This window comes from Homarus americanus, unplaced genomic scaffold, assembly GCF_018991925.1.
Source record: "Homarus americanus isolate GMGI-L3 unplaced genomic scaffold, GMGI_Hamer_2.0 scaffold18703, whole genome shotgun sequence".
Lineage (NCBI taxonomy): Eukaryota > Metazoa > Arthropoda > Malacostraca > Decapoda > Nephropidae > Homarus > Homarus americanus.
Genome location: NW_024749779.1, coordinates 5,584,499 through 5,612,225, shown reverse-complemented (window position 1 = coordinate 5,612,225; position 27,727 = coordinate 5,584,499). Strand labels below are relative to the sequence as shown.

Below are 27,727 nucleotides of genomic sequence, written 5' to 3'. Positions count from 1 at the left end.
TTGTCTTGAAAGAGCTCACACTCGGTGCCGTCACAACACTCTCTGGTAGATTGTTCCAAGAGTTTACAACTCTCACTCCGAAAAAGTTTGCCCTCACAGTTTTCGGGACTTGTGGCTTCTTCAATCTTGAGCTGTGAGTCCTAGGCTAGCCAGACGTCCTACGTCCTGCTTTTGAGCACTCTGTCCTCCGTCCTGCGCCACCTCAAGCAGGACGTTAATTTGTCCTTCTCTTTTGGGCCTGTATAAAAAGAATTATACAAATTACCTTACGTATACTAAAACAGTGGGAACTGAAGGCCACGTTGGTAAGTAGGCTACTTCCTTTAGTTTGTGAAGTAAGTTAATTTGATTAGCACACAGTATGTTGTCCCAGCAGGAGTAAAAATGAATATTCATTTCTTTCAGTTCTTTATTTATACTGTATGAATGCATGTATCATGTATGTAACATATACAGTGCGTTTAAAAAAATTGAAATTTTAGAAAACCACAAAATAGCCTTCATTACTGTTAACGCTCATAGGAGCGTTATTGGTTTGTTGCTGGAGAAATAAACCCTCAACGTTGACGCATACCATATAATTCGGTCAAAACCTGTTAAAGAACATTTCTCATATAACAAATACTGTTATCTCAGGACACATAGTATGAATAATACAATCAATATACAGTACATGGCCTGTTAACATCTTAAATATAACTCACATGTTATAACTATTGATACAGGAGACAATTGGTATAATATGATCAAATTACAGTACACAAATATACTTATTAAAGTTATTTAGAGTTTCTTAGCAGATTCTAATACTTCACGATCACTCACGTTTTAGGGTCTAGTGGTCTGAACCAACGTGTTGTCTGTCCTGTAGAAATCAGTAGACTACCCTCGAGGGCAATCTCAGCCCGGAGGCGAGGGCCATATGTTTTCGTATTGAAACACCTCAGCAGATTGGTCAGCAAATTCGTTGTCAACACTATATCTCTTATCTCACCCCCTCTCTCTCTCTCTCTCGCCTAGTTTATCTTATTATGGTTATCCCTCTCTTTCTCTCTCTCTTCTAGCTTATCTTACTGTGGCGGTAACACTCCCCCTGTCGAGCTTCGCACGAAATCACGGCATATTATTAGATTCACTCTCCCACCCCTTCCAACAGGCAGAGTTTCGTCACTGGGCGTATTAACACTGAGTCCTTTGTCTTCACTTTAACACTTCGCACCAGGCCATCTTTGCTCGGTAGAGCTTCCAGTACTCTCCCTAGCATCCACTGACTCCTGGGAAGGGGTTGTCCAGAGATGATCACGATATGCCCAGCGTGGAGATTACGGCGAGTTTTGAAGAACCTTTGTCGCTGACGAAATGTTGGGAGATATTCTTTTACCCACCTTTTCCAAAATTGGTCCGCAATGAATTGGGCATGCTTCCATCTTCGTCGGTACCCTTCTGTCATGGACCGATCGCCTCCGGTGGACAGTGTCTCCGGGTTCATCCGTAGTATGTGGAGCGGCGTTAGTGCTTCTAGATCCTTTGGGTCGTCAGACACTGGGGTGATGGGCCTTCCGTTGATGATCTCTTCTACAGCACAGAACACAGTGCTGAGGCGTTCATCGTCTAGTGTCTGGGTGCCCACCACTCCCTGGAGGACCTTCCTTACAGTGCGGATTTGCCGCTCACACACTCCTCCCATGTGAGAAGCTGTCGGGGGGTTGAACTGCCATTCTATCTGTTTCTGTAGAAGGGCATTCCCGACCTTGTCACTGTTGTTCCAGCCGTTCACCGCCTCTCGTAACTCTCGGTTAGCTCCAATCATGTTGGTTCCCCTGTCAGACCGAACACGCTTGGGAGGTCCCCTGCGGCAGGTGAATCTTGTTAGGGCATTGAGGAACGAGTCTGTGTCTAGTGAGGTGAGGACTTCTAGGTGTATGGCTCTGGTGGTCAGGCAGGTGAATAAGCATCCCCATCTCTTCGCCCGGGCTCCTCCTTGTTTAACCAAAAAAGGGCTGAAGCAATCAATTCCAGTGTAGGTGAACGGCCGGCCTCCTGGGCGCACTCGATCTTCTGGCAGGTCGGCTTGGCGTTGATGGGTAGGCCTCCAGTTGCTTCTTCGAAAAGTCACGCACGTCCGTATTGTGCGGTCGAGTAATTTTTGGCACTTAGGTATCCAGTACGTCACACGTATTATGGCAAGAGTGTGTTCTCGTCCTGAGTGTCCAGCTCTAGTTGAGTGTACCTCTCTCACGATGAGCCCCGTGATCCTGTTGTCCCTTGGTAATAGTATGGGATTCTCCTGGTCTGGGTGGAGAGCGGCGTGCTTCAGTCGGCCACCTACTCTGATCAGACAGGTCTGTGTCTAGATGAGGTTCCAGCCGCCTGTCGCTACCTCTCACGGGTTGTCCCTGTAGTAACATTCCTAGTTCTCGAGGGAATCCTTTCCTTTGCATAAATCTTAAGACAGCTAATTTCGCCTCTTCCAATTCGCTGACCTGGAGCCGATTTTTTCGGTGATGTTTGTTCTTTCGCTTCCCAAGCCACCATTCTATAAACCTTCTAATCCACGCTACACTCTTCAGAAGTCGATGCCACGATGAGTACCTGGCCCATAGCTTATCGAGGATACCCTCACCCAGGTCAACGTTCGCCGTCAGCAACATGGTTTCCTCCTTCACCTCTGGGTCTCCGTCTGTGAGGTCTGGAATCCTCAATGGACTCTTTGGCCAACTGTGTTCTTCCAAAAAGAGGAAAGCAGGTCCCCGAATCCACCTGCCCTCCTCGTTGAGCTCTGCTCCATGTAATCCACGACTAGCGTCGTCGGCCGGGTTCAGTGCCGACGTCACGTGGCGCCATTGTTCTACATTGGAGTCCTCGTGTATCGTTGCCACTCGATTGGCCACGAAGGACTGGAAGCGTCTTTCGGTGTTTCGTATGTATTGAAGGACTGCCGTACTGTCTGTCCAGAACACTGATCTGTCTATATGTAATTCAAGCTCTTGCCGTAGTTGTTTGTCTGCCTTAGCAGCCAGTACTGCCACGCAGAGCTCAAGTCGAGGTATGGTCTGCTGTTTCAGAGGGGCTAGCTTGGCTTTGCCACACACGAAGGAGATATGGTAAGTTCCATCTTCACACGTGGTTCTCAGATATGATACCGCTCCATACGCTCGTTGGGAGGCGTCGCAGAAGTGATATAGTTGCACGGTAGTCACTGGATTCATATCCTCTGGTCGGTAGCACCGTGGAACATGAACTCGTGATAGGTGAGGTAGTTCATCCAGCCATCTTTGCCATGCGACCCTGTTTTGTTAAGTGATTTGTTGTGATTCAACACAGGGTGGTGTGGGAGACACCAGGTCTTCCGAGGTGCAACACTGAGTTCTTGACGTGGGACTCGCTCAGCATGTCCCTCGTCGATTAGACGTCTCATCTCTTCTTTATACTTCTGAGAGAGCCCTGGGTTCTTCAGGAGGCATTTTCTCAATCCTGCCAATCGCTGCTCGGCAAGTTTCTTATTGTCTGGGAGTACCGGTTCTTCATGGCGAAACGGGATGGGAAGTTGGTAGTGTCCGTCCACTTGAGTAATTGACGTTGACCACTGCGTCAGGAATCTCTTGTCTTCAACAGAGACGGGATCATCGTTACTGAAGGCTGAGTCGCATTCCCAGAAGCGCCTGACTTGTTTTTCCAGATTTGTCTCCGAATTTAGTGTTGCCATTCTGACAAAGTGGTTGATCACGGCATAATCACGGCTCGCCACTCCAAGCGGTCCATTTATAGTCCAACCTAGCAAGGTGCGTATTGCAAACGGCTCTCCGTCTTTTCCGGTTCTTACTTCTAATGGTGCTAGTGCTTGTGGTATGTCTAGACCTATCAGGAGATCCACTCTTTTCGGTGCTTGGCGTAGCGCAGTACCTCGTAGGTGTTCCCACATGATGACATCTTGGGTGTCTGCGACCGACGATTTCAGGGAAGACGGTAGATTCTCAACAATTATGACCTTGGGGATAATGATGGATCGGCTCTTTCTGACTCCTACGCTAGCCACTCTCACACTGATTTCTTCGGTGCTTACACTATTACTTTCTTTTATGATTGTGCCAATGGAGAGGGAAACTGGCCTTCACTCTGCCTGCAGCCGGTAAGCTAGACTACGCGTGCAATATGATCGGTTGCTGCCTGAATCCAAGAGAGCTCCGGTGACTACTGCTTCTTTCGCCTCAAGGTTCTTTTCTTCCAGCCTGACTTTCACTATTGGAAGTGCGACTCTGCTGGAACTTTGTAGTCACAACTCGCAATCGTTGGGTTCTTCACGCCGATCATCAATTCCATTGTTGGTTATGGTTTCCCTGACCCATTTGCGGATTTCTTTTCCCCATGGTGCTTTTAACGGCTTCGACCTTCCATGATTTAGCTCTACTAAATGCCGATTCCGGTGGTGGCATAATAGCCTTACGTTGACTCATTCTAGGTCGCTTGTGGTCAGGTGCTATGTCTATTTGGTAGGCGCCCCCTGTGGTAGCTCTCTTCACCCTTTGGAGGCTAGTCTGGTGTTCTCCCTTCTCAACTTCGCCCCGTTGCACCTTGTCATTGCTCGTCAGAGCTCCCGTGAAGTGCAGGAGCCTCGAGTGTACTCCAGAGCAGCCATCTATACCACATACCATCTTCTGGCTGCACTCTGTTATCCGGTGATTATGACCCAGGCAGGCATAGCAGCGACGTTGTTCCCTTACAAGGGAAGTTCGCTTTCCTGTGGACATGCTGAGGAATGTCCGGCACATCTGAAGAAGGTGATCTGCACGGCATAGCGAGCAGCGTTCATCGTCCATTTCTCTGGTTGTCTTTATTCCTGATGTCACCAGACCCACAAGTCTCTTCCTCGACGAGGATTGACGTGAGTCTGCATAAATTCTGCTTGGTTCTTCCTGTCCTCGTCCCTTTGTGACCTCCTCCGCCTTGTCGACCATATCCATTGTGAATTCCAAGATCCACTCGATCCCAGGAAGCTTTCCCCACTTCCTTTTGTATTTATGCGCCTTATCCACGTAGTCGTCCCTCATCTTTCCCTTGAACCTCTCAGCTAACGTGCTTATTGATTCATACGTGTCAATCTGACGTAGTTCTCCCAAGACCTTCAAGTTCCTCACGCAATTCCCCAGTTCGTCTGAGAACTGTTGGAGGCCCTTTGCGTCACTTAGTCTCACAGTTGGACCTCGCAGGGCCTTCTTTATTAGCTGGCAAAAGTAAGTGTGCTTATTGCCGTGACGTTTCTCTAATATGTCCAAAGCTTCCTTGTACTCGGCTTTGGGATCTTGAATTTGCAGACATCCCCGCAAAGCGTCCTTAGCGGGCCCAGCGTAGGCAGCGAGAAGTGTCTCTAATTTCAAGGTATCAGGTATCTGCGCCATCCCAACGCGTCGCTGAAAGACTCGCTTGAACTCCCAGTATTCACTACAAGTTCCTCCGCTGAACTTCGGCGTTGGCCTTTGGGAGAACCTCATATTCTCTAGCAGTTCTCTCACCCAAACATCGGACCTCGGTGGGTCGTCCCTTTTGTCTTTCATCAAAGGTAGTGGTTTCGGCGAACTAGCTTGATGTTCGGAAGTACTTCCACGCTCCCCCTGGTCAGATGTTCCCGGCTCTGCGGTTAAGGTGAGCGCCGGGAGTCCCCTTGGAGTATATAACGTTTCTTCGTTAGTTTCAATTACAGAGGAAAGTTTAGTCTCTGGTGGTGATAACACCTTTCCGCGATCTTCTGTGCTGCCCTTGCCTTGTAGTTGATTCTTACCTTCGGTGACGTTTTGCATCATCGCTGTCATGTGAGCGAACATTTGCTGCATTTGTTGGTATTGCTCACATAATTGTCCTTCGATTCCTTTAACAGGTGGTTCCTTTCTCTTCTCGGGAGACAGGTTTACGGTAGACGGGTTTATCTCACGCTGCCTTGGCGAGGTGGGTGAGACATCGGTCTCTGTCCACAGTGTTTCCTTGTTCTACGCCGGACACGCTCCCCACTTCTGACTTATTCTCTTTCCCGTCCATGACTGCCCGAACAGCATGCGTAATCTGTCTTGCTCGATAAGTGTATGCAGTAACGCTTAGTATCAGGTGCCCACGATCGCAGTTATCACACAATTGGAGTTGATGTCACACAGACGCGTGCCATGCGCACGAGTGATATCACACACGAGCGAAGTCCCTCTAAACACGTGACGAGCAATACCCACGAGTGATGTCACACAAACACGACCACAGTGATGTCACACGGTCCCTCAAGCACGTGACGTGCAATACGCACGAGTGATGTCACACAAACACGACCACAGTGATGTCACACGGTCCCTCAAACACGTGACGTGCAATACGCACGAGTGATGTCACACGGTCCCTCAAACACGTGACGTGCAATACGCACGAGCGATGTCACACAAACACGACCACAGTGATGTCACGCACGAGCGACGATGTCACACTAACATAGCCACAGTGATGTCACACACGAGCGATGTCCCTCAAACACGTGACGTGCAATACGCACGAGTGATGTCACACTAACACAACCACAGAGATCCACAATCAATGTAGGGACTCGTTACACAACTGATGTCACAAACACTACTGCGGCGCCCTTACTTGTACAACGTTACGGCTTGTCACAATCTTTGTTGTTATTTCTTAAATTACACACACACATACTTATATATACATATATACATACATATACATATAACCTGAATGTTGTACACACTTAACCCACAAATCCCTTTCATTTATGTATTTCTTCATGGTTCCTTATCATCATTGTTTGATATACTATGGTGTCACTGGTATAGGAAGATCAGCTGTTAGTTATAATCACTTGCGTGCGTGTCCGAGCGAACGCTAACTACCAGTTCGCCCAGACCAAACATTACGACACTGTCCGGGTGTTTTGAAACCTTAGCTCACTAGGTGCCGGCCTCCCTGTTCGGAAATGAACGCTCACAGCCCCGTACGCGCAGACCGAAGCTTTACGACACTGTCCAGGTATTTAAGACACTTCACTCAAACACAGAACACTCGCTATCACTGTCTCGCTGCTGACGACGCACGTGATCCACCCACTGTGGGTGGGTGGGTGATCTACCCACTATGGGTGGGTGGGCGATCGACGAGCCTATGCTCTCCCACGCTGAACTCCGGCGTTGGTCCTTCGACAGTCCTCCCATATACGTTTTGACTGTTAACGCTCATAGGAGCGTTATTGGTTTGTTGCTGGAGAAATAAACCCTCAACGTTGACGCGTACCATATAATTCGATCAAAACCTGCTAAAGAACATTTCTCATATAATAAATGCTGTTATCTCAGGACACATAGTATGAATAATACAATCAATATACAGTACATGGCCTGTTAACATCTTAAATATAACTCACATGTTATAACTATTGATACAGGAGACAATTGGTATAATATGATCAAATTACAGTACACAAATATACTTATTAAAGTTATTTAGAGTTTCTTAGCAGATTCTAATACTTCACGATCACTCACGTTTTAGGGTCTAGTGGTCTGAACCAACGTGTTGTCTGTCCTGTAGAAATCAGTAGACTACCCTCGAGGGCAATCTCAGCCCGGAGGCGAGGGCCATATGTTTCCGTATTGAAACACCTCAGCAGATTGGTCAACAAATTCGTTGTCAACACTATATCTCTTATCTCACCCCCCCCCCTCTCTCTCTCGCCTAGTTTATCTTATTATGGTTATCCCTCTCTTTCTCTCTCTCTTCTAGCTTATTTTACTGTGGCGGTAACAATTACATTATAGTGATATTTGACAAATCAACACTTCTAAGTATATTTTGTATATTTTGTACAACTTTTTATATTTCAACTCATCATTAAACATGTTTAATTTAGGTTAAAAATGAGTGTCGTAAAATTTTTAAAAATTTCCTCCTTGGAAATTTGGAAATGGCCACCCTAGCTGTAACCCCTTGTGGGGCGAGCGTCCGCCAGCTCCAAGTGAGGACACTCGACTGAGTAGTGCCCCATGAGATGCTTATGCACCTCAACTAGGTCACCCCTTGCCCGTTCGTTGTATAAGCTAAGCAAGTTCAGGCACTCCAATCTCTCAGGGTATCTGAGGTGCCGAAGTGCACGCACCAGTCTGGTGGCCCTCCTTTGATGACACCTGTATAGAAATCTTTCAAGAGCATTGTAGGGGTAAAGTGATGTTCTCGGCTTAAATTTTAGGAGAATACTGATGTTTGTCTTCGTTGATCCCCCTTTTATAAGGTTGGTTTGGGTCTTGGTGTTCAGGTCAGGTCAGGTCCATAGACTACGGATATTGCGGTAGTCCGCACGCTATAGTTACATCGAGCAGTGTTATCACCCTCATAAATATGACCTATTAATGAATATGATCTATATATTTGTGTATGAACCTCTGTCCTTCGTGGCAGTGAGAAGTGATAGCACCATCAGTGTCAAAACTTAACTGAATTACTCAGAATACGCAAACTGGACTCCAAGCTTGCCAATAAATTTGTTAACCGTAACCGGGGACCAGATGGGGAAACAGTACAGTACCCCATTCAGAGAAGCACGTCACTTTTGAAGAGCGTCACGACCTTCTTATAAGACATAACAGTTTGGTTGCTTGATTCACCGTCTTCAGTTCATAATGGTAATGTTAATGCGTTCCTGTTACTGTAATACTTAACATGTTTCCCTTTAAAAAAATCTTATGATATAGTAAATATAATATTTTACATGTCCTAGGAGGGTTTTGTCCAGGGTTGTGACACTTTTTCCTGTGCTTATTCCCACCCTCAGCAGATACATCCTGAAATCAGTGGACTGTAATGTACATGCCCAGTATTTGCCAACAGTGCGTAACAGATGCGTAACCGACCACCCAAGGGGCTTAACCGATCAGTGGTGTTCTTGACGTCATATTTTCACTAGGCATGTTGTGAACTTGTGGTGCTTAGTTGACATATGCGTGTTAGATGATGGATAATGATAATAATGGTATTAATTACAATAATTATATTATGATTAACTAATGACAATATTAGTAATATATATAATAATAACAATATAATGACGGAAAACGGTCATCAACTGCGATTCATGTTTAGAAACTTGTATAATTGAATTTAATTTTATAATAAAAATTATACACTATGAAAAATGTATATATTTTTTAAATTACAAAATTTTATAAATGCATGTTAATATTAATACATGAGATAAATTTTAAAAGAATCGCAAATGCGAGGTAAACAAATCCACATGTACACTACAGTCTCAGAGCTTTGGGTGACGATAAGGCCAGGTGGGGTGTGGTGCAGTGTATTGTGGCCAGCCTACCACTCACAGTCAATAAGGTATCGTGTAATTATACTTTATTTCTTTCGAATGACATTTAAGATCAAGAATTGTTATTAAGTCTGGGAATATTTTTTCGGGTTTAGATAGAACATTACCTGAAGTAAAGTGGAGGCCTGGTACCCCTTGAAGGTATTATTTTAATTTCGGTAATCCGGGGAATCGGTTACCGTTAGGTTACATTAGAACAGTTTGGATATCGGTATAACTGCAGTTTTGGACAATATCGATCTCGAGTTGAGCTCAAACATATATGAGCAATTGGGGTTGGGTGTAAATGGGACTGCCCAGTATGGGCCAATATGCCCGCTGCAGCTTCCTCTATTCTTATGTTCTTATGTGTTTTTCTGAGGGTTTAGACAATTTTTAAGACACTTTTCTTGGCGAATATTTAGTAGTTGCCACCACCTAACTGATTATTGAGTCATATATGGGAAGATAGAGAAACATAAATGGTAATTATATAGGACTAACCCGCGAGCAAAATTGGTTGAAAACAATTATAAATATGCCTTATTTTCAATGTTATATTATAGTGGACACTTGTAGTTTGTGGAAATATGTTAAAGTGCTCAAATGACTGCAGTAGATATTTTGCCTTTTTGTTTGTCGGTAATGGATGAGTAACTAACCAGAGTGGCCTCACGATAAAATAGCGTTAGTAGGAACTTAGCCGGTCACAGCAAGCTTCCAGTGCCAATTTAAAAACACTGCGATCTCACTGTGTTTTATAGTGGACACTGTCGTAGTTTTGGTAAATGTGAGTATTTTTTTACATGTTGCCCATAATGTCTCACAATATTTTTAGGTCCAGTTCTAGGTATATCTCGCCATTTCTAACAACTTTTTAAAGTAACATTTCCCTCGCAAATTATTTGTTTTCGACAAACTCGCATTTAATTTGTTATGGAGTCATTGAATATTTTCTAAGCCCAATGTTGATGTTGCCTGTGTCCTCAGAGAGCTGTTTCTATGTTTTTTACTAGTCTGCAGTACACATGAGCTATAGTCTGACCTAGGTGACCTGCTCATGCTTAATAAGGTAAGGTTAGATTAGTTTGGTTAGGGTGGTTGTTTCAATAGGAATATGTTGGGGGGGGTCATGGGGCAGAGCCCCCCAATCAGCTAGGGGTTCAAATTTTGAACAATGGCAGTTAGGTCAGTTTAGGTTAGCACAGAAACTGATTTTGAGATGAAACCTAGGGTTTGATAATAATCTTTTGCCAAAACTTGGCTCTGATTCTCAAATTTTGGCTTTTCATTACTTGTTAAAGTCAGAAAGTTCGAGCCAACTTTGGTTATTTATATAGCATATCACGTGCTTTTGCTCCCCCCCCCCACCCAAAATCCCCTATTTCCCACGGTCCCCACGATTGTCATATTCAGAAAGAGTCATTTGCATATAGAAATGAGGGTCAATTGTTAAAAACATTAAAAAAAAAAACTTGGAAAAACTTGAGTGTCATGTCCAAAACCATTACGGGCAACTTGTAAAAATTTACCCAAATGTGTTAAAATGTGTTGATTTAAACATAGTGAATATTTTGCCATGACTGGATATGTTCCTTCTAATGCTATTTTACTGTGAGTGTGTTCTGATTGGCTAAGTACTTTCTGTTTAGTATGACGGGAGTCTGCCCCTTGGCTTGGAAGTTAGGTAGGCTTCTTTGGTTGGTTTGGTTCTATTACGTTCTAGTAAATGTTGCCTCTTTTTTAATGATAAGTTTCCACACACAACAGAAATAAGAACATAAGAAAATAAGGAGTCTGCAATAGGCCAGTTGGCCTGTGCATGGCAGCTCCTGTCGAGAGTTACTACCACTCTCTATCATCCATGAATCTATCTAGCCTCCTTTTAAAACTTTCCAGAGTTCCCGCACTTACTACAAAGTTGCTAAGCTTGTTCCACTCGTCAACCACCCTATTTGTGAACCAGTTTCTTCCTATCTCCTCCTAAACCTAAACTTATCCAACTTGAACCGTTGTTCGGAGTCCTATCCTGCTCAGATATTATAAGAACTTTATCTATATCCCTTTATTGATTCCTTTCACCCACTTAAATACTTCTATCATATCTCCCCGACTCTTCGCCTTTCTAGGAATGTAAGTTAAGTTTCTTTAACCTATCCTGATATGGAAGGTTTCTAAGTCCCGAATCATTTTTGTCATTCTTCGCTGCAACACTCTAGTGAATTTATATCCATTCTATAATAGGGGCACCAGAACTGAACCCATAATCGAGGTGCGGCCTGACTAGCGCAAGATATAGTTGCAATAAGACCTCTGCATTCTTGTTACTTACACTTCTAGATAAAAACCCAATACTCTGTTTGCCTTATTTCGAACATTAACGCACTGTTTTCAGGCGTAGGTCCGGGCTTATAAGTACCCTAGGTCTCTTTCACAAGTCGACTTCTCTAGGTTGATGTTGTTAAGGCTGTATACATTATAAGTAGTTCTTCCAATATTAAGTATCATGCAATTGCTGGTGTTGAATTTTATTTGCCATTTTTCAGACCACCCTGCAGTTTATTTAGATCCTCCTGTAATGCATTTGCATCCTGCCCTGAATTAATTTGTCACTCTATTTTGGTGTCATCCTGAAACTTGCTTATGTCACTGCTGATCCCAGTATCTAAATCGTTTATGTAGATTATGAACAAGAGTGGGCCTAGTACTGACCCCCTGGGAACCCCACTGGTTACCGGCCCCACTCAGATTTAACACCATCTCGCTGACCCTTCTGCGTTCTATCGGTGAGCCATGATTTTATCCAATTTAAATCTTCGATACCATGAGCCTTAATTTTTTCAGAAGCTTCCTGATGCGTACTCTGTCAAATGCTTTGCTAAAGTCTAAGTAAATAACATCGTAATTTTCGTCATTATCTACTACCTCAAGACTTTCCTAAAAACGTTAGCAGATTTGTTAGACAAGATTTTCCTTTGTAAACCCATGTTGAGAGTCGAGATTAATTTGCTTTCTCTAGACATCGATGCTATCTGCTATAATTGATTCAAGAAATTTCCCCACTACTGACGTCAAACTGATCGGCCGGTAATTTGACGCTGATGCTCTGTCTCCCTTTTTGAATATGGGTACTACATTTGCCTGTTTCCACAACTCTGGCACAACTCCAGTGTCTAATGATTTTGTAAATAAGTTTACGAGGGGTCCGCTAATCTGTTCCCTACACTCTTTCAAGACTCGAGGGAAAATTTCATCCGGCCAGTCACAGTCAGATATAGTTCTTGCGTTGCTCGCCGGTAATGGACGATTAGCCAATCAGAGCATGCTCACTTTAATATAGCATTAGTAGGAACCTAGGCAATCACAGAAACTGTAACTGATAAATAATGCAAATATAACATGTTAAAGAAGACTTAGGGGTAGAATTCTAGAATTATGTAGTACTGTACAGTAATGTCTAGTTATTTACTCATGTAATGGTGTGTTGTTGTTGTGGATGGTGGCTTATCTGTACTGGGCCATGTTCAGGCATAATGGACAAATGTATAGATAATGCTGTACAGGCTTTCGGTAGCCTCTATGTTTACTTAAGTTCTTGAATAGAATCCCCCCCCCCCCACACACACACACACACACACACGTATATATACATATACATATACAGTGTACTGTATATACAATACAAGTAAAATAAATAATGTTCTAAGGGCAAATACATATAGGAAATATACATATCTTTGTACTGTACACAATACAAAATTGATTGGCAAGCAATGATTAGGATTTACTTTTTTTTTTTTCTTTTTTAGCATCTTGTGCCCACACATGTTGATGAAGATCTAGTCTGGTATACTTTATGATGCTGATCAACTCATTGTTGACTTTTCTCTGTCACTGGATATTAAGTGAGAGCCTTTTTCAGGAGACAAGTTATTACAGGTTCTCCGAAGAGCTTAATGTTATGAAGAGAACACATTACACTAGGTAACAGAGATGAGTCTATGGTGACCCTGTGACTCCTTTCTTTAGTGGTTTTGTGCCCTACATAGAATTTATTCTAATTCTTGCTCAGACAGAGACAGTGAAATTAACTCCTATGGAATTGTTTTTCTCATTCTAAGTGATAGTTCTTGTAGTACAAGTGAGGAGTTAGAGACAGACATAGGCTGTTGATAGACTGTTGATATAGTTAAAGATGGCTACAGAGGTAGACATAGGCTGTGTATATAGTTAGAGATAGACATAGGTTGTGTATATAGTTAGAGACGGACATAGGCTATATACACTCGGTAAAAAAAAAGTATCTCTCAGGAGGGTCCGATGAATTTGGAACTGAATAATCCTGTTGTCTCAATAGGGTTGGCAGGCGTGATTGTGAGGCATTTCCTACCTATTATGATGGGCCTAATTTAGTTATTTATTTCAAAATATAAAATTAGTTTGTTACTGTATAATATGATTGGTGAATAACAGTATGCCTCTTGGGCCCTTATAAATACACCTTAGTTCATGGTGGCATTTTGTTCTGCACATGAATTTGTAAAGAAGTTTTTTACCAAGTGTACAGTATATGGTTAGAGGCAGACATAGGATGTTAATAGTTGCATTTGCCTGGTGGTGGGATTTTTCTACCTCAGATATTTTCAGTTGTGAGAATTTGTTTTTCATCAGATGGGTTTCCATTCCTCTAGTCTAAAGGCTTTGAACATGTGGACATTGGTCTCTGTCCCCCATCCCTCTTTTTATTTTTCATCTTTAACTATATGGGATATAAATTTCGGGGAGAAGTATTCAGTTGTTATATATTTTTTTTATTAATAACATGTCATCTGTGGCATGTGTTGAAAATGGGGTGCTTTTAGGTTTTTTTTTTAGTGGGAGATATTGAAGAAATTTTTCATCCTAACTTTAAAGCTTTCCTATACTGTGCAGTTGTGCCTAAACACATTACTGTATTAAGGCAACTGCATTTCAGTGCTGCACTGTAATCGAGGAATGTTTGTTGATTGGAGTTTAAATCTAGAAATTTGTACAGGTATATTACTCTGAGGATTTGCAATGTTTTTTAGGATGCCGAAAGCCCCATCAGTAAAAAAGTGCCGTGTGCACAAGGAGGTAAGCCGTGTGAGCATGAAGGCTGGGATAAAAGGGGCAAAACCTGCATCAAGTGCACCAGCACAAGGACTTGTCTTCAACACAGACTTAGGGCAACACATCCTTAAGAACCCTCTCATCATCACTTCTATGGTTGAAAAAGCTGGATTAAAGACAACGGACACTGTACTTGAGGTTAGTATTTAATGAAGATTTTATTCATTGTTCTGTAGAATTATATATGTCAAATTTATTGTTTAAGTTAGGATAATGAATTGGATGGATGTAATGTATTCTTAAAACTCAAACAATACTTTTTTTTTTTGGAGATATTTACTGTACTGTATTTAAATGTTTTACAGATTTGTAACGAAGTTAATCTTGACTCACTTAAACTAAGATATAGTTTTCTTGAAAAGTGTGAGCTATAATGAATTGCTCTAAAACTCTCCAAACACAATAGGTTGGTCCGGGAACTGGAAATATGACTGTAAAGCTCCTGGATCGAGTAAAGCGAGTGATAGCATGTGAAGTAGACTCGAGGATGGTAGCAGAATTACACAAGAGATTCCTTTCTACTCCACTCCACTCAAAACTGGACATTAGAATTGGTGATGTTCTTAAGGCCGATCTCCCAACATTTGATGTGTGCGTGGCAAATTTGCCTTACCAGGTTTGTATATACTGTGCTGTATAAGCAGTGTTTTATAATTGCTTGTTGTGGCTAGGTATAACACAATTGCTCATATTAACCTTTAAGGCAGCAGCACACTGGGCACTTTCCTCCAAACATGTTTGGTAAACATTGTCCGGCCAGCAAAACAAAGAGACGGTTTGCGTCACACTGGGATGTTTTGTTGGCGCATCTGCCCAGTGCAATGAAAACAACAACAAAGTGTCTAGACGAGGTTCACCATGGATCCCGTTACTACAGTAGAGGCCTTGCAGGATTGTGCAATAGTTCTTGAATTGGTGAAACAAGTGAGGCGTTTGCAAAAGCTAAAGAACAGACAAATGGGCGCTACATGAAGTTTCTTTAAAAGTGGCGGCGGCTGGCTGGTCAAAGAAGACCCTGAATAATGCTTTTATAATACTAAAGATGTTTTAAAGTGACAAATAAATAGAAATACTGGATGTCACTGTTTATGTGTTATATTTTAAATGATTATTGTTTCATGATTTATTTTTGTATTTATTTTTTTAAATTATAGGAAGCTCATTTGAGCACTAATCCAGCCAGCAAAGACCCCGACAAACTGTTGTCCATTTCTAGCAACAACCGAAATTCTGCTGCTTGTTGGGCGTTTTGGCCAACGGTCAGCTTAGCTGGCAACATGTTTGGAGGAAAGTTCCCAGTGTGTCGCCACCTTTAAAGGTCTGATGAATCTTGGGAAGTCTCTCTTTAGAAACTGAATATGTAGTAGGCTAAAAAACGAAAATCATAAAAGAAGTGTTCTAGTCTTATAAAATATTAGACATATATGTTAGTCAATAGGAAATAACACAATTGCAGGTATTACTGGCGAGTTGGAGAAGTCGGCGAGACATCGTACCTCAGCACCCCTCTAGCAGTTATCGTGCATCTGGGAGTGAACGGCGACACTATACCCTCCTCATTTGTTATGATGAGGTCCAGTGGCTTGGGTGATTTGCTCCCCTCTGTAATGCGTCGGGTCTTTCACATGCTGGAACAGAAAATTTTCTCTCGGAGTTTCTACAAAAAGAGTAGTGGGGTTATTTAGGTCATTTAGCGTGTGCTCATTTTTCCAGTCGATGTCGCCATAGTTAAAGTCCCCTATGATAAGGAGGTGGCTAGGGTTGAGCTTCGCTGCATTGTCAATTAAAGATCTTAAGTTCCTTTGGTTGGTGAGCTGCAGTTTGGGGATCTGTAAATGCACCCGACAATAAGTACATCTCCCTTCAACTTAATTTTACACCACTTTGATTTTTCAAAAACATCTTCTCCCTGTACCCTCACCTGGCTGGCTCTAAGGTCTTGCCTAGCATAGATAACGTCACCCCTCCTGCAAGATACTTGAGAAAAGTTCGTAAATAAGTCGTATCCGTCAATACTGAACTCGCATTCCTCCGGGTCTATTCTTCTATTCTTGTACAACAGTTCTACAATTCCTACTATTTCTGGTTGATGTACCTTCTGTAGTGTTTCAAACTCCTCCCTCTTATCAAGGAACGTGTCAGTATTAGTGTACATGACATTTAAGCCGGAATTTGTTCTCGGTAACGCCTCTGCTCTTGGTAATAACTCCGGCCCCTGTCAATTCTCAGTGGCTGCAGCATTTGCCAAATACACTGTGTTTTGCAGGGTGTGGTTAGAAATTTCATTGTTTACACGGCGCCAACCTCTTACCGGGTGGGAGGTAGAGCCGCTGCCTCCTCCTGGGTGGGAGGTAGAGTGGGTGGAGGGTTGCCCCCGTTCAACCTCGACTCTTCCCTCCTCTGCTTCAAGCCGTGCATGAGCTTCCTGTGCTGTTCCCTCTGTAATATCTTGCGATCTGGGTGAATGAATACATTCCGGAATGTTTCGCTACTGGCCAAGTTTTTTGCCTGCCGAATAATTTTCCATTTCTTCTCTTCACTCACTAGTGTGTTCCTGAGGGGTCGAGGCTTGTCCTCTGCTTTTGTCCCAGCCTCCTCACATCCTGAGGGTGGAATGACATATTTAGAACCTTTGTACAAATACTCTTAAACTGCAACGTGTCTTGTGATTTCCTAGTCTCCGCTTTCTCCGACTGGCTCTCAGGGACTCCATGAACTATTACGTTGTTCCTGCGCTCGAAATGTTACCTTTGTTCCTCCTCTCTCCTAACAGTAGGTCTGCTAGTTGCCATCTCTTCGACACACTTCTTCAGAGTCCCTAGCTGCTGTAGAACTTTTTTGGATCCTGCATTACTCTCCGTTACCTCCCGTGGGCCTTTTAAGACCTGATCATAACTCCTCTTCACTACCCCCTCCATTCTATCGTCTACTTCCTCAGTCTTATCCGTGATATTTTTCCCAACTTGTTCTAGTTTGGCAACCAGCAGGGCTTCAGCTTTGTCTATTTTTGTCCCTAGGAAACTTGTTTCCTTATGGCTTGCAATTGCCTCATCCACCTTGACTCTGCAGTCAGGGCAATACCTGCAGCATCCTCTCTGCTTTACTGCATTCTGTAACATCCTAAACTGGGTTAGGCCCACACCATCTATATCCATCGTCGCCCTGCAGTAATTGCATGTCAACAGACTTCCTGGTGCCGCTGTAGACACACACAACAAAACACATACAAATAAATAATAATGGTGAAATCCTCTCACAATCATCAGAAACAAGACAACAAAATGTTTAAAAAATGTGAGTCTACCCTCAAGTCAATTCCAGACTTTGTTATTAAAGTTATAACAAAGCACAGAGTTGATTTGAAGGTAGACTCACATTTTTAATAAATTTCTGTTGTCTTGTTTCTGATTGTTTGTGAGGGTATTTTCCCATTATTATTTATTTGTATGTGTTTTTTGTGTGTGTGTGTGTTTACACACACATACACACATATACAATACAGGTAAAAGAAATAATTGCCCTAAGGGCAAACACATAAATGGAATATACATTTCTTTGCACACTTCATCCATGTAACTATTAAGCAATCATGGGCATGAGTGAGAGGCGGTAACTTAATTCTTTCCCTTGTTATCCCTGCAGATTTCATCGCCATTTGTCTTCAAGTTATTACTTCATCGGCCAATCTTCAGGTGTGCGATACTTATGTTTCAACAGGAATTTGCCGAACGTTTAATTGCCAGGCCTGGTGACAAGTTGTATTGCCGACTAACTGTTAACACACAGTTGTTAGCCAAGGTAGATCATCTCATGAAAGTTGGCAAGAATAACTTCAGGCCCCCTCCTAAGGTACAGTTACTGTTTGTAAATATTGTTTTGTGTGTCATTCAATAAGTTCATAATTGTCAGTGGTGCACAAAGTACTGGAAAATGTTACTTTAGTAAAAGTACTGTTACTGGAAGGAAAATTGTTGAAGTAAAAGTAAAAAATACCTTCATTGGAAATTAGTTTAGTAAAAATAATAAAGTAACTGAACACAGAAGTACTTATGTCCAGAAAGTAAAAATAAATCTCCTCAAATAGAATTTGTTTAGTGATAAAATGCAACCCCAATATTGAACTAGGTATAACACAGCAGTTATCTCTTAACTTTGGGTAAAAACTACATGTGGTCATCACTGTAGCTGCAAACTAATTTTCCTATGAACCTTTTACATTATGAGAGGCCTTGATAAGAGAGAAGATAGTTCTGTTTGAAATAACTGAAGACAAACATACTCATCATTTAGTGTTCTTCAGGGTGCTAACTCTGAAATTCTAAGCTTTGAAAAAGCCAAGAGTTCTCTATTTCTGACTCTTCTTTATTGATTTCCTCCCAGTTAATTCTCTGTAGTTTGTCTCACATGAGCTGGTAATCTCATAGTATACCTCCTCAGCTACTTTATCTTGACTTTTAAAGATTGTTTTCCATCTTAGTATGTCGTGGTTGCTGATTGGAATTAGTTTAACCCAACGTGGACCTTGTCCACCAAAGCCTCCTCATTTGTAAAGACTAAATCCAGAATGTTGTCTCCCCGTCGTAAGTTGGGGAGTAGCTGTATATTGTGTGAGGACTCAATCTTGAATGAGATCAAGAGATCAAGGAATTCTTCTCCCTTGGCTTGTGTGGTAATATTCTCCCAGTGAATTGTCTCAGGATTAAAATCTACCATGAACAGGGCTTGCTCTCTTGATGCTGCCTGAATGACTATGGAGATCTACTACTTCCTCCACTAAGGCTGAGTCAGCCCAATAGTACACACCTACTATCAGCTTACTTATGTTTTGAGCTATTAAATCACACCAAATAGACAAGAATGATCCCATTTCGTTTTGCTTGACATTAATGGTTACTGTCAGGTGCTCCTTAAGATACAGTAGTACACCACCACCTCTGGTTGCCCTATTGTATTTAATAGTGAGGTTTGAAGCTAAAAAATACCGGAAGCAATTATTTTCCTTTACTTTTAGGTGGAATCAGCAGTGGTGAGAATTGAGCCCAAGAATCCTGTACCTAACATTAACTTCTCAGAGTGGGATGGTCTCCTCCGTATTGTCTTTGTTAGAAAAAACAAAACACTATCTGCTGCATTCAAACAGTCTTCTGTATTACAGGTCAGTTTCTCATTAGTTGATTACTCTGTAAACTGTAGGTGAGTAGCAGTACGTGCTACCTGCTAATATTAATCTATGATTTGGCTATAGAAGATTTTTTAAAGTTGTCAAGGCAGAGTTCTTTTACTGAACTCGGTATTTTTAGAAACATCAGTTCTTTGTGTTGATGTGCTGTTTATTATTACTGTATTGTTATTTTTAATGACATTCTCTGATTATCTTTCTCATATATATGATCAAAGTAAAGATTTCTAGTAATGGTTGGTACAGTACATATTTGGTTGCAATGTAGAGGATTAAAAGCTAAGTTAAGGCAGGAAAGAGGTTGTTGGGTGTAGGATAGGTTAGGAAGTATGGAAATTGTAGAAGTTGAGAGAGCACATCATATATGTATTGATTAGAAGATTCAGGAACATACATAATACAGTAGAACCTCAGTTATCTGAAGTCCTGGTAACCGGCAGATTCAACTAACCGGCACCAAAATGAAACAACAATAATAATAATAATAATAATAATTCTTACATTGTCGGGTAGAATCGTAAGTTTGAATACTGCATGCAATGGGGATGAGCTGCCATATATTTTACTATGATAAACAATAAAATTGATACATAGCATACCATAAAATACAATAGCACATATTATTTAAAAAAAAAATAGCTCTTTCCACACTCAAACGATCCTCTGGGATGATGCGGCCCACTTCAGCCAAGCAGTCAACCAGCTGACTCAAATACGTTTGGCTGCTGGGCTGTGTGTATGCTATGACGTCACTTCGGGGGAGGGAGTGGGCCACTCCTTTATAGCCTACCGCCTCCACACTTCCCACACATATACACCCATGCTCTTCATTTTTCTTAATTTATAGTTTATATTATATTTTTTATATTTTTAAGCCACTTCGTTTATATAGAGTGGAATAAGTGGTAAAGAAGTCTGTTTTTCTGAGACACCAATTTGCAAGGTCAGCCTTAACACACTGCATTGTAGGATCTTAAGAGTGAGGTTCAAGTAACTGGAAAATCTCTGTCCGGCACCTCTCAATCCCCATAACTTGTTTGTCCAAAGTATATTGATGCTGTTATTCATACTTTGTATATATTTACAGTAAACCTTCAAAAGTCAGGACAATTTGGGGGGAAAGGGGGGTCTGGACTTGCCGATTGTCTGGACTTTTGAGATTTTTTTTGTGGGGGAGAGTTTCTGGGGCCTACTGTTCACTAAGTAGCCAGTCATTAGTCCACCACCCCCACCCTTTTGATGACCCATAAATTTTTATATTAATGTGCAATTAATGTTATGTGTGCTTCCTTTTACAGTTTTCCTTTATAGTACTACAGGCACTGTACTGTACAGTTCATAAAAAATATATATTTTTTATAAAATATATTACCTTAATTATTCATAAAATATACTGTATTCTGTATAGTCTTTAATGGGGATACTGTACAGTGGTCTAATCAGATTTGATATAGGCCTAACGAGAGCTACTAGGTATGACATATGACACTTCATTAGTAAACATGCTGGAGGCGGGGTGGGACTCGCTGTTGTCACTTTCATCACTTTGTTTTTATTTATTCTTTATTATATTCTTATATGATCAGCCTCTTACGGTATTAAATTATAGACAAAAATAAGATAAATAATTTGTAATTTGACTTTAAAAGGACAGGCTCAATCAGAAGGTAATCTCTTCCCTGACCACTCATCCCTTACTCCATAAAGGAGGAGGGGGTTGGGACTAGTCATTGTCACGTTTGTCACTTCGTTTTTATTTATTCATTATTATATTCTCATATCATCAGCCTTTTATGGTGTAAGTTTAATTAAAAATAATAGAAAAAATACAATATATAATTTGTAACTTGGCTTCAGAATAATGGAGAGTGTGTTCGTGCATGTGACATATGGATGATGCAATACACACTCGTCTTCTGCTCTTCCCAGGAGGATTACCATCGCTGTTGTTTGAATTATTCTACCTAAATTTTATTATTATTCTGTGGTTGAATATGTGTTGAGCTTAAAGCTAACCAATCACAGTGCAGCATTATGGGAGAGTCTATTTTAAGAGTAGTGGAATAAACTGCTCACATATGGGTCCAAGGGGAGGAAAGAGGCAAAAGGATTGCTTGCTGGCAGCAATTTCAAATGACTGTGCATGGTGCAAATTTGAAATGACAAATATTTAAGTGTTTAAAATGTTTCTTGCCCAGAAAAGGTCCGGACTATCTGAAATCTGGACTTAGAGGGTTTGGAATATTTTGACATTATTCAACAATTTCCGAACTTTTGTGTTAGATTATTCATTCGTTTTCTGTTCAGTTTTGAACTTTATTTAGATTGTTCTTCATTATTCCAACCCACAAACACATTCAGTTACTATACAGTAAATACTGTAGTGCAGTACTGTAATAAATAAATATAACACAAACACTATGAGGTGAGCTAATAATATGTAGATGTTGAATTACCCTCCTGTGCCACCACAGTGGCAACCCCTACTTACACAAATTTTCCCCCATACTAACTGGATTTTGGTTGTGTTTTTTCTGGTTGGGGATACATGTGTCCGGTGCTGGACCCTTGTCCGTTTTGCAAGGAAATCTGTATTAAGTGAGTCTGGGTTAGAGGGAGCTTACTGTATACAATACTGTATATATAAATAAGCTTTAATCTGTCATTGGTCTCCTACAATCACCATATATATTACTCCTCAACGCATGTGAAAACAAGTACAGTACAGGTATACTGTAAACTCGTCTCTCACACTACAATACATCGCTGAGCCAGTTACCTAATTGTCCAATTTCTCCATATATACATTAAAACCTTGATAAATTGGACTTCAATATATCGGAATTAGCTTTTTCGGACTCTATGAGGGGCTCTGGTCACCAGAAATACAAAAAAAAAAAATTCTGAAATGGGGAAGATTAAATAAAAAAAACTTATGAAATGAACAACACTTATTGTACTATACAGTGGTCTAATCAGATTTGCTATAGGCCTAATGAGACCTAATTCACTTCAGTATGTAAGCAGGGGCTGATCAGGAGTTGCCGCATTCATCAGATTTATTTATTTATTGATTCAGTATTATATTCCCATATGATTGGCTCTTATGGTTTATGGTTCATCATGATTAATATAACATCTTCAGTAATAGAGAAAAATACAATACTGCATGTAATTTGTAATAAGACTTGAAAATAAAGGGATACTCTGTATCAGAAGGTTATTTAATAAGATGCGTTCGTGTGAGAGATTTCAGTAAACCAGCTTACAACAGGGGTCACTATAACACTGTATGAGTGTTATATGATGACTCAGATTGGCTACTTGTGCACTTAGACTAATGATTAATGAATAAACCAGTGTATATGCAGATGCATAATGCTGTACACTACAATATTACTTATTAAGTGATGATAAATACACTGCAATAGCATTTATTAAGTACATGGTGATAAATACATGACTGTACTGTGCTAATTTACAGTGTTGAAGACACACATTTGGTAAGCCAATCAGCTGTTTACCCTTTATAAACAAATGGGTATGAAATGACTCAAGGTGTTTAGTGTCAGATTCTTATTTCAGGAAAGCTGATTCTTTTAGGATCATATTTTATCAACCTGGCACCAAATGATCCTAAATTATATGAGAATTGTGATGAAATTGCTTAAAGAAGTATTAAAGAAATCCTTGGGGAGAGAGGGAGTACCCACCCGTGGTAACCCCCCCCCCTTCTGCCAGCTGCTCCCAATAAACATTTGTCTTCCACATACAAAATACTCCTACACTTATTTGCTCTTACAGTATTTATATCTTTATACTTCTGTACAGTATACACTTTTCTCTTTACTCATAAGACAAATTCTGTGGTTATTTTCATGTAACACTTCACAGTAAATAACAATCATCTCGGTGACAACAGTTGTTGCCAACCAGACTTATATATCTGATTTTTAACCCAGAGATTTCTGTTTCATATTTTTTTATTGTTGGTGTAATATTCTTTTAATAACCTTGTTATACACTTAAAGACCTTAGTTGTTGAAGTACAGTATTAACATTACAACAAATGATTATCTTTAAACAGTTCAGATCAGCAGTGTTATCTCCCCTTCCCATATATTCGTTTTATTTTTTTCGGACTGGGGTCTGCCCCAATTAGTCCGATTTGTTGAGGTTCTACTGTACTCTCATAAAATGTGGAAAATTAAATTAAAGAAAATTATTCCTTATTCTTAAATTTCATATTTAGAATGAGCAAATCTTTTGTAAAGTAGATTTTTAGTTGACACATGCTTTACTGTGGATTTTTATCATTAAAGGGTAAAATAATAATATTTTTATGGATCATTGGATGATAAAAGACAATATTATGTATTCTTTATGAAAAGTAAATTGCAAGAGATCATTGAATGTTTGTGGATTGTTACTGTAGCTACATGTGTTAAGGTAGATGTTTTTTTATTTTTTGTTGTCTTTTCCAGACTTTAGAAAAAAATTACAAAACTTGGTGTTCACTGAAGGAGAGGAAAATCCCAGATGATTTCGTTTTGAAGGACAAAGTAGAAGAAATTCTAATTGATGGACAGTTTCATAAGAAACGTGCAAGGCAGATGGATCAAGATGACTTCTTAGCATTATTACATGCTTTTAATAAAGAAGGAATTCATTTTGTATAGGGTGTTAAATAGTATATTGTAGGGAATATATTTTTCTTGCCATTTGAAAGGTCAACAATATTTTAATGTTACATAGAGAATGTTATTGATTGACCAGCTAAATTTGAAGTACCGGTATGTAGCTAATTTTGAATTGTTGAGTATGTGGGTCCCTGTCTCATTTCCTCCTGACTCACTGAGGGTGTCTCTGTTTTTCAGACATCTTGTTCTTTGAATTCAGAATGGGCTTAGATATATTTTTATAAGTATACATATATTTAAATCAGTTGAATGCCCAGTTGGATGTTTGTTCAGACTAACATCCCTTTAATAACTTGCCTTTGGTATATGTTATTTATTTAGGTGAATACAGTATTCTAGTTGTCAATGTAGGTATTTATGTGTTTTTAGATCTTTGTATTTATTAGAGAAAAAATGTAAATATATTCGTGTTGCCAAAGTTGAGGACAAATTTTTTCCCCATTAAAGTGGCATACTCAAATTGCATAGTCCCTCTTACAGGTAACTACAGCCACACCACCCATGCCTGAGTTTGAAACATCTTTAGAGGAATACTCTATATTACCTGAAGTTCAGAATTTAGCCTTTTCTGTTTTCCAAGTCTTAAGATAATTGTTTAAAGGTTTACACTGTCTGTGTCTGTCTTTGAAAAGAATACACACTGTTAATTTATTTCTCGTAAAAATTTGTCCAGTTCCTGGTGTATTAGAAAATTTTATTGAGAATATTTTTTGCCCTCTTGTACCCCTACTAGGATAGGATCCCTAGACTTTCTGGTAGTCCTTTCTAGTCTCCTAAATTAAAAGTAAATGAGAAGGCTGCTAGTTTAAGTTGAAGTCTCCCTCCTATTACCTAGAGATATATAATATATCCTCAAGGTCCTATCCCTTAAGCCTTCTAATATTTATCTAAATATTATTTGATATATCATGATGTCTTAAGCCAGATGTTTGTATAGTTTTGGGAAGGTAAAATAGCTTTGCTTGGGGTGCAAAAACATTGTTATGTGTTTGTTTACCGAATGAGGATAGTTTAGACTTTTTGTGTTGTAGGTATTTATGTTACAAGTTGATATTGGTTCTAGTCAGAATGGAATTCAGTTTTGTGATTCCACATGTTAGTTCTTGGGCATCAAATCATCAGACTATATTTTGTAGTATATGCAGTACACTGATATTTTGTAGTTTGATTATTTGATGGCAAAGAATGGGAGGTAATGGTTCAGTGCGGTAACTGATCCACAAGCGTTAGTATGTCCTATTTTAGGTAGCTAATAACATGAAGAATCCTCATAACTGTTATTGTTATAAGTACCAGCTTCTTGCATATTTGTTTAAACTGTAATTGGCATGTCTTTGAAATGACTTGTAAGGTTTTTAACCCAAGAATTTGTGAATTTTGACCTTAAATGTAAAGTATGTATTGTATTGAGATTTTTTAATTATGTAGTGAGTGGGCTTACAGGAAGTAATACAGATTATTTAAACATATTTTTCTTTCCTTAAAATACTCAGTTTTTCTTAAGTCATTGTAGACAATAGGAAAAGGCTTTTATACATGAAAAAGGTGAGAGTCTTTAGGTCTTTTCCCAATATATTGCCAGGTGGACACAACCAAGATTAGACAAAGACTGTTACTTTGCTGACATTCACTTGCTTTTAAATTTGTGAATTCCCATAAATCACCGAACACCATGCTTTCTTAACATTCACATCCTCCAGTTCTTCTAGCACATCCTCCACCCCACATCTTGTGCTTGGTCTTACCTCGCTTCTACCATCCAATTTTGAGCTTTACACATTTTATCTTGTCTTTTACTTTCATTTTCTTTGTGTCCATACCATTTTACCAATCCATGGTTGGCTCTCAGTATGACATTCCTTCCACTTTCTCATCTTTTTATTTACATCTTTCATATTCTGTGTATCATAACATAGTCATCTCAACATAAGTTTGCTTTTATCTTGGTTTTCTATTCCTCATCCTAGGTTCATGCTTCATAAACGTCCAATTTTGTTCGCTTAACTGTTCTTCTGTACTTTACCATCTTTGCCACATAAGTGAGACATACTTCTCATTTTGTTTTGTGATATGGTAACCATGTTTGCATTGGATTCCTGTTCAATTAAGGACTATGAATCAATAATAATGGCTTGTTTCTTTTTTGGGTTGATTGCATGTTTCTTGTTAAATTTAAGAATTAGTACAACTTGAACAGTATTCAATGATATACTGACCATTCTAGCTCCTGTCTTATGTGTTCCCAGTGGCATAGCTTTATTCTTTGAGGTATTATTGGACGTTTAGAAAAAAAGAAGGATGTACTGTAGAGTACAGTATACCAACATACCTTATCCTGCTCTGATTCAAGGTGACTGGACAGGAGCTACTCTGATTCATAACATTGAGAAGCTAGTTGGTTACCCAGTGCCCTTAGCAGGATTTTAGTCCTCCAAAGAGTTGATACATTACCAGCAAGTGCTTCTGATATCATATCCATATAGTGCTGATATGTTAAGTGTTACTGTAACTGCAGGGAACAAAATCCTTCAATCTAGCCAGGTCCCATGACCATTTTCTTGTATGGCAAATGCCCCCTCCCAAGTAAGTAAAAGAAAATTAAAAAGTTGCTTTGAAAAAGAGATGAATGAAAGTTCAATAAAACAAAGAAATTTTTGAAGGTGCGTAAATGAGGGGGTATTTTCATGAATACCTAAATATCAATTTGGGTATGTGAAATAATAGTGTGTGAATTTGTGTATGTAAAATAAGAGTGGTTGATCACTAACTTAGATGTATTAATTGAGAAGAAAAGATTAATAACTTGAGTGTATGAATTATTAAAAGCAAATTGTTATCTTGGGTATATTAGCATCCTCATAAGAAAAATGAAGTGAAAACTACAGTATCTTTGTGGCACACTGAAATGGTGCCCATGGCATGTAAAGTCAGAGGTTATATCACAGAAACAAATGGAAAAGATAAGTACAGTACCTGCAGTGGACTTGAAAGATGTTCACAGAAAGAAATTAGGTGACAATGTGTTATCTTTAGAAATTTGAAGTTAAAGGGAACAAATCACAGACTAAAGTCAGTACCTGGAACAGATGTTGGTTGTTACATACGGATGAGTGCGTGAGGGGAGGAAGGGGCGTACAGTAGAGATAGCACGTGTGTTCCAGGGGTATAAAGGAAAGGGAGATGTATCCCCAGTACAACCCCTCCCCTCTTATTTCTTGTCCCGGCTTTCAACCAAATTTGTGTTCTACCCCCTACCTTCCCTTCAATCTAAAGTGTGGTGGCCATTGGTGACCAAACTGTAATGTGGTGACTAGTGGTGACCTACTGGAGTGAGATGACCAGTGGTGACCAGACTGGAGT

The 27,727-nt window shown here is 40.1% G+C and overlaps 1 protein-coding gene across 1 annotated transcript; it reads left to right on the top strand.

Moving 5' to 3' along the window:
- The first annotated feature begins 9,257 nt into the window (after positions 1 to 9,257).
- Positions 9,258 to 25,836, top strand: LOC121853767 (probable dimethyladenosine transferase). Its single transcript, XM_042348122.1, has 6 exons — positions 9,258 to 9,366; positions 14,407 to 14,626; positions 14,895 to 15,104; positions 18,131 to 18,337; positions 19,500 to 19,643; positions 24,152 to 25,836. The coding sequence occupies exons 1-6, from the start codon at positions 9,272 to 9,274 to the stop codon at positions 24,344 to 24,346; spliced, it is 1,071 nt and encodes a 356-aa protein (XP_042204056.1). The 5' UTR covers positions 9,258 to 9,271; the 3' UTR covers positions 24,347 to 25,836.
- The last annotated feature ends 1,891 nt before the right edge of the window (positions 25,837 to 27,727 follow it).

Excerpts from the sequence above, each read along its gene's own strand:
- LOC121853767 (XM_042348122.1), top strand. The coding sequence starts at position 9,272 with ATGTACACTACAGTCTCAGAGCTTTGGGTGACGATAAGGCCAGGTGGG. Across the intron at positions 15,105-18,130 it reads TGGCAAATTTGCCTTACCAG|ATTTCATCGCCATTTGTCTT; the intron begins GTTTGTATATAC and ends TTATCCCTGCAG. Across the intron at positions 18,338-19,499 it reads ACTTCAGGCCCCCTCCTAAG|GTGGAATCAGCAGTGGTGAG; the intron begins GTACAGTTACTG and ends CTTTACTTTTAG.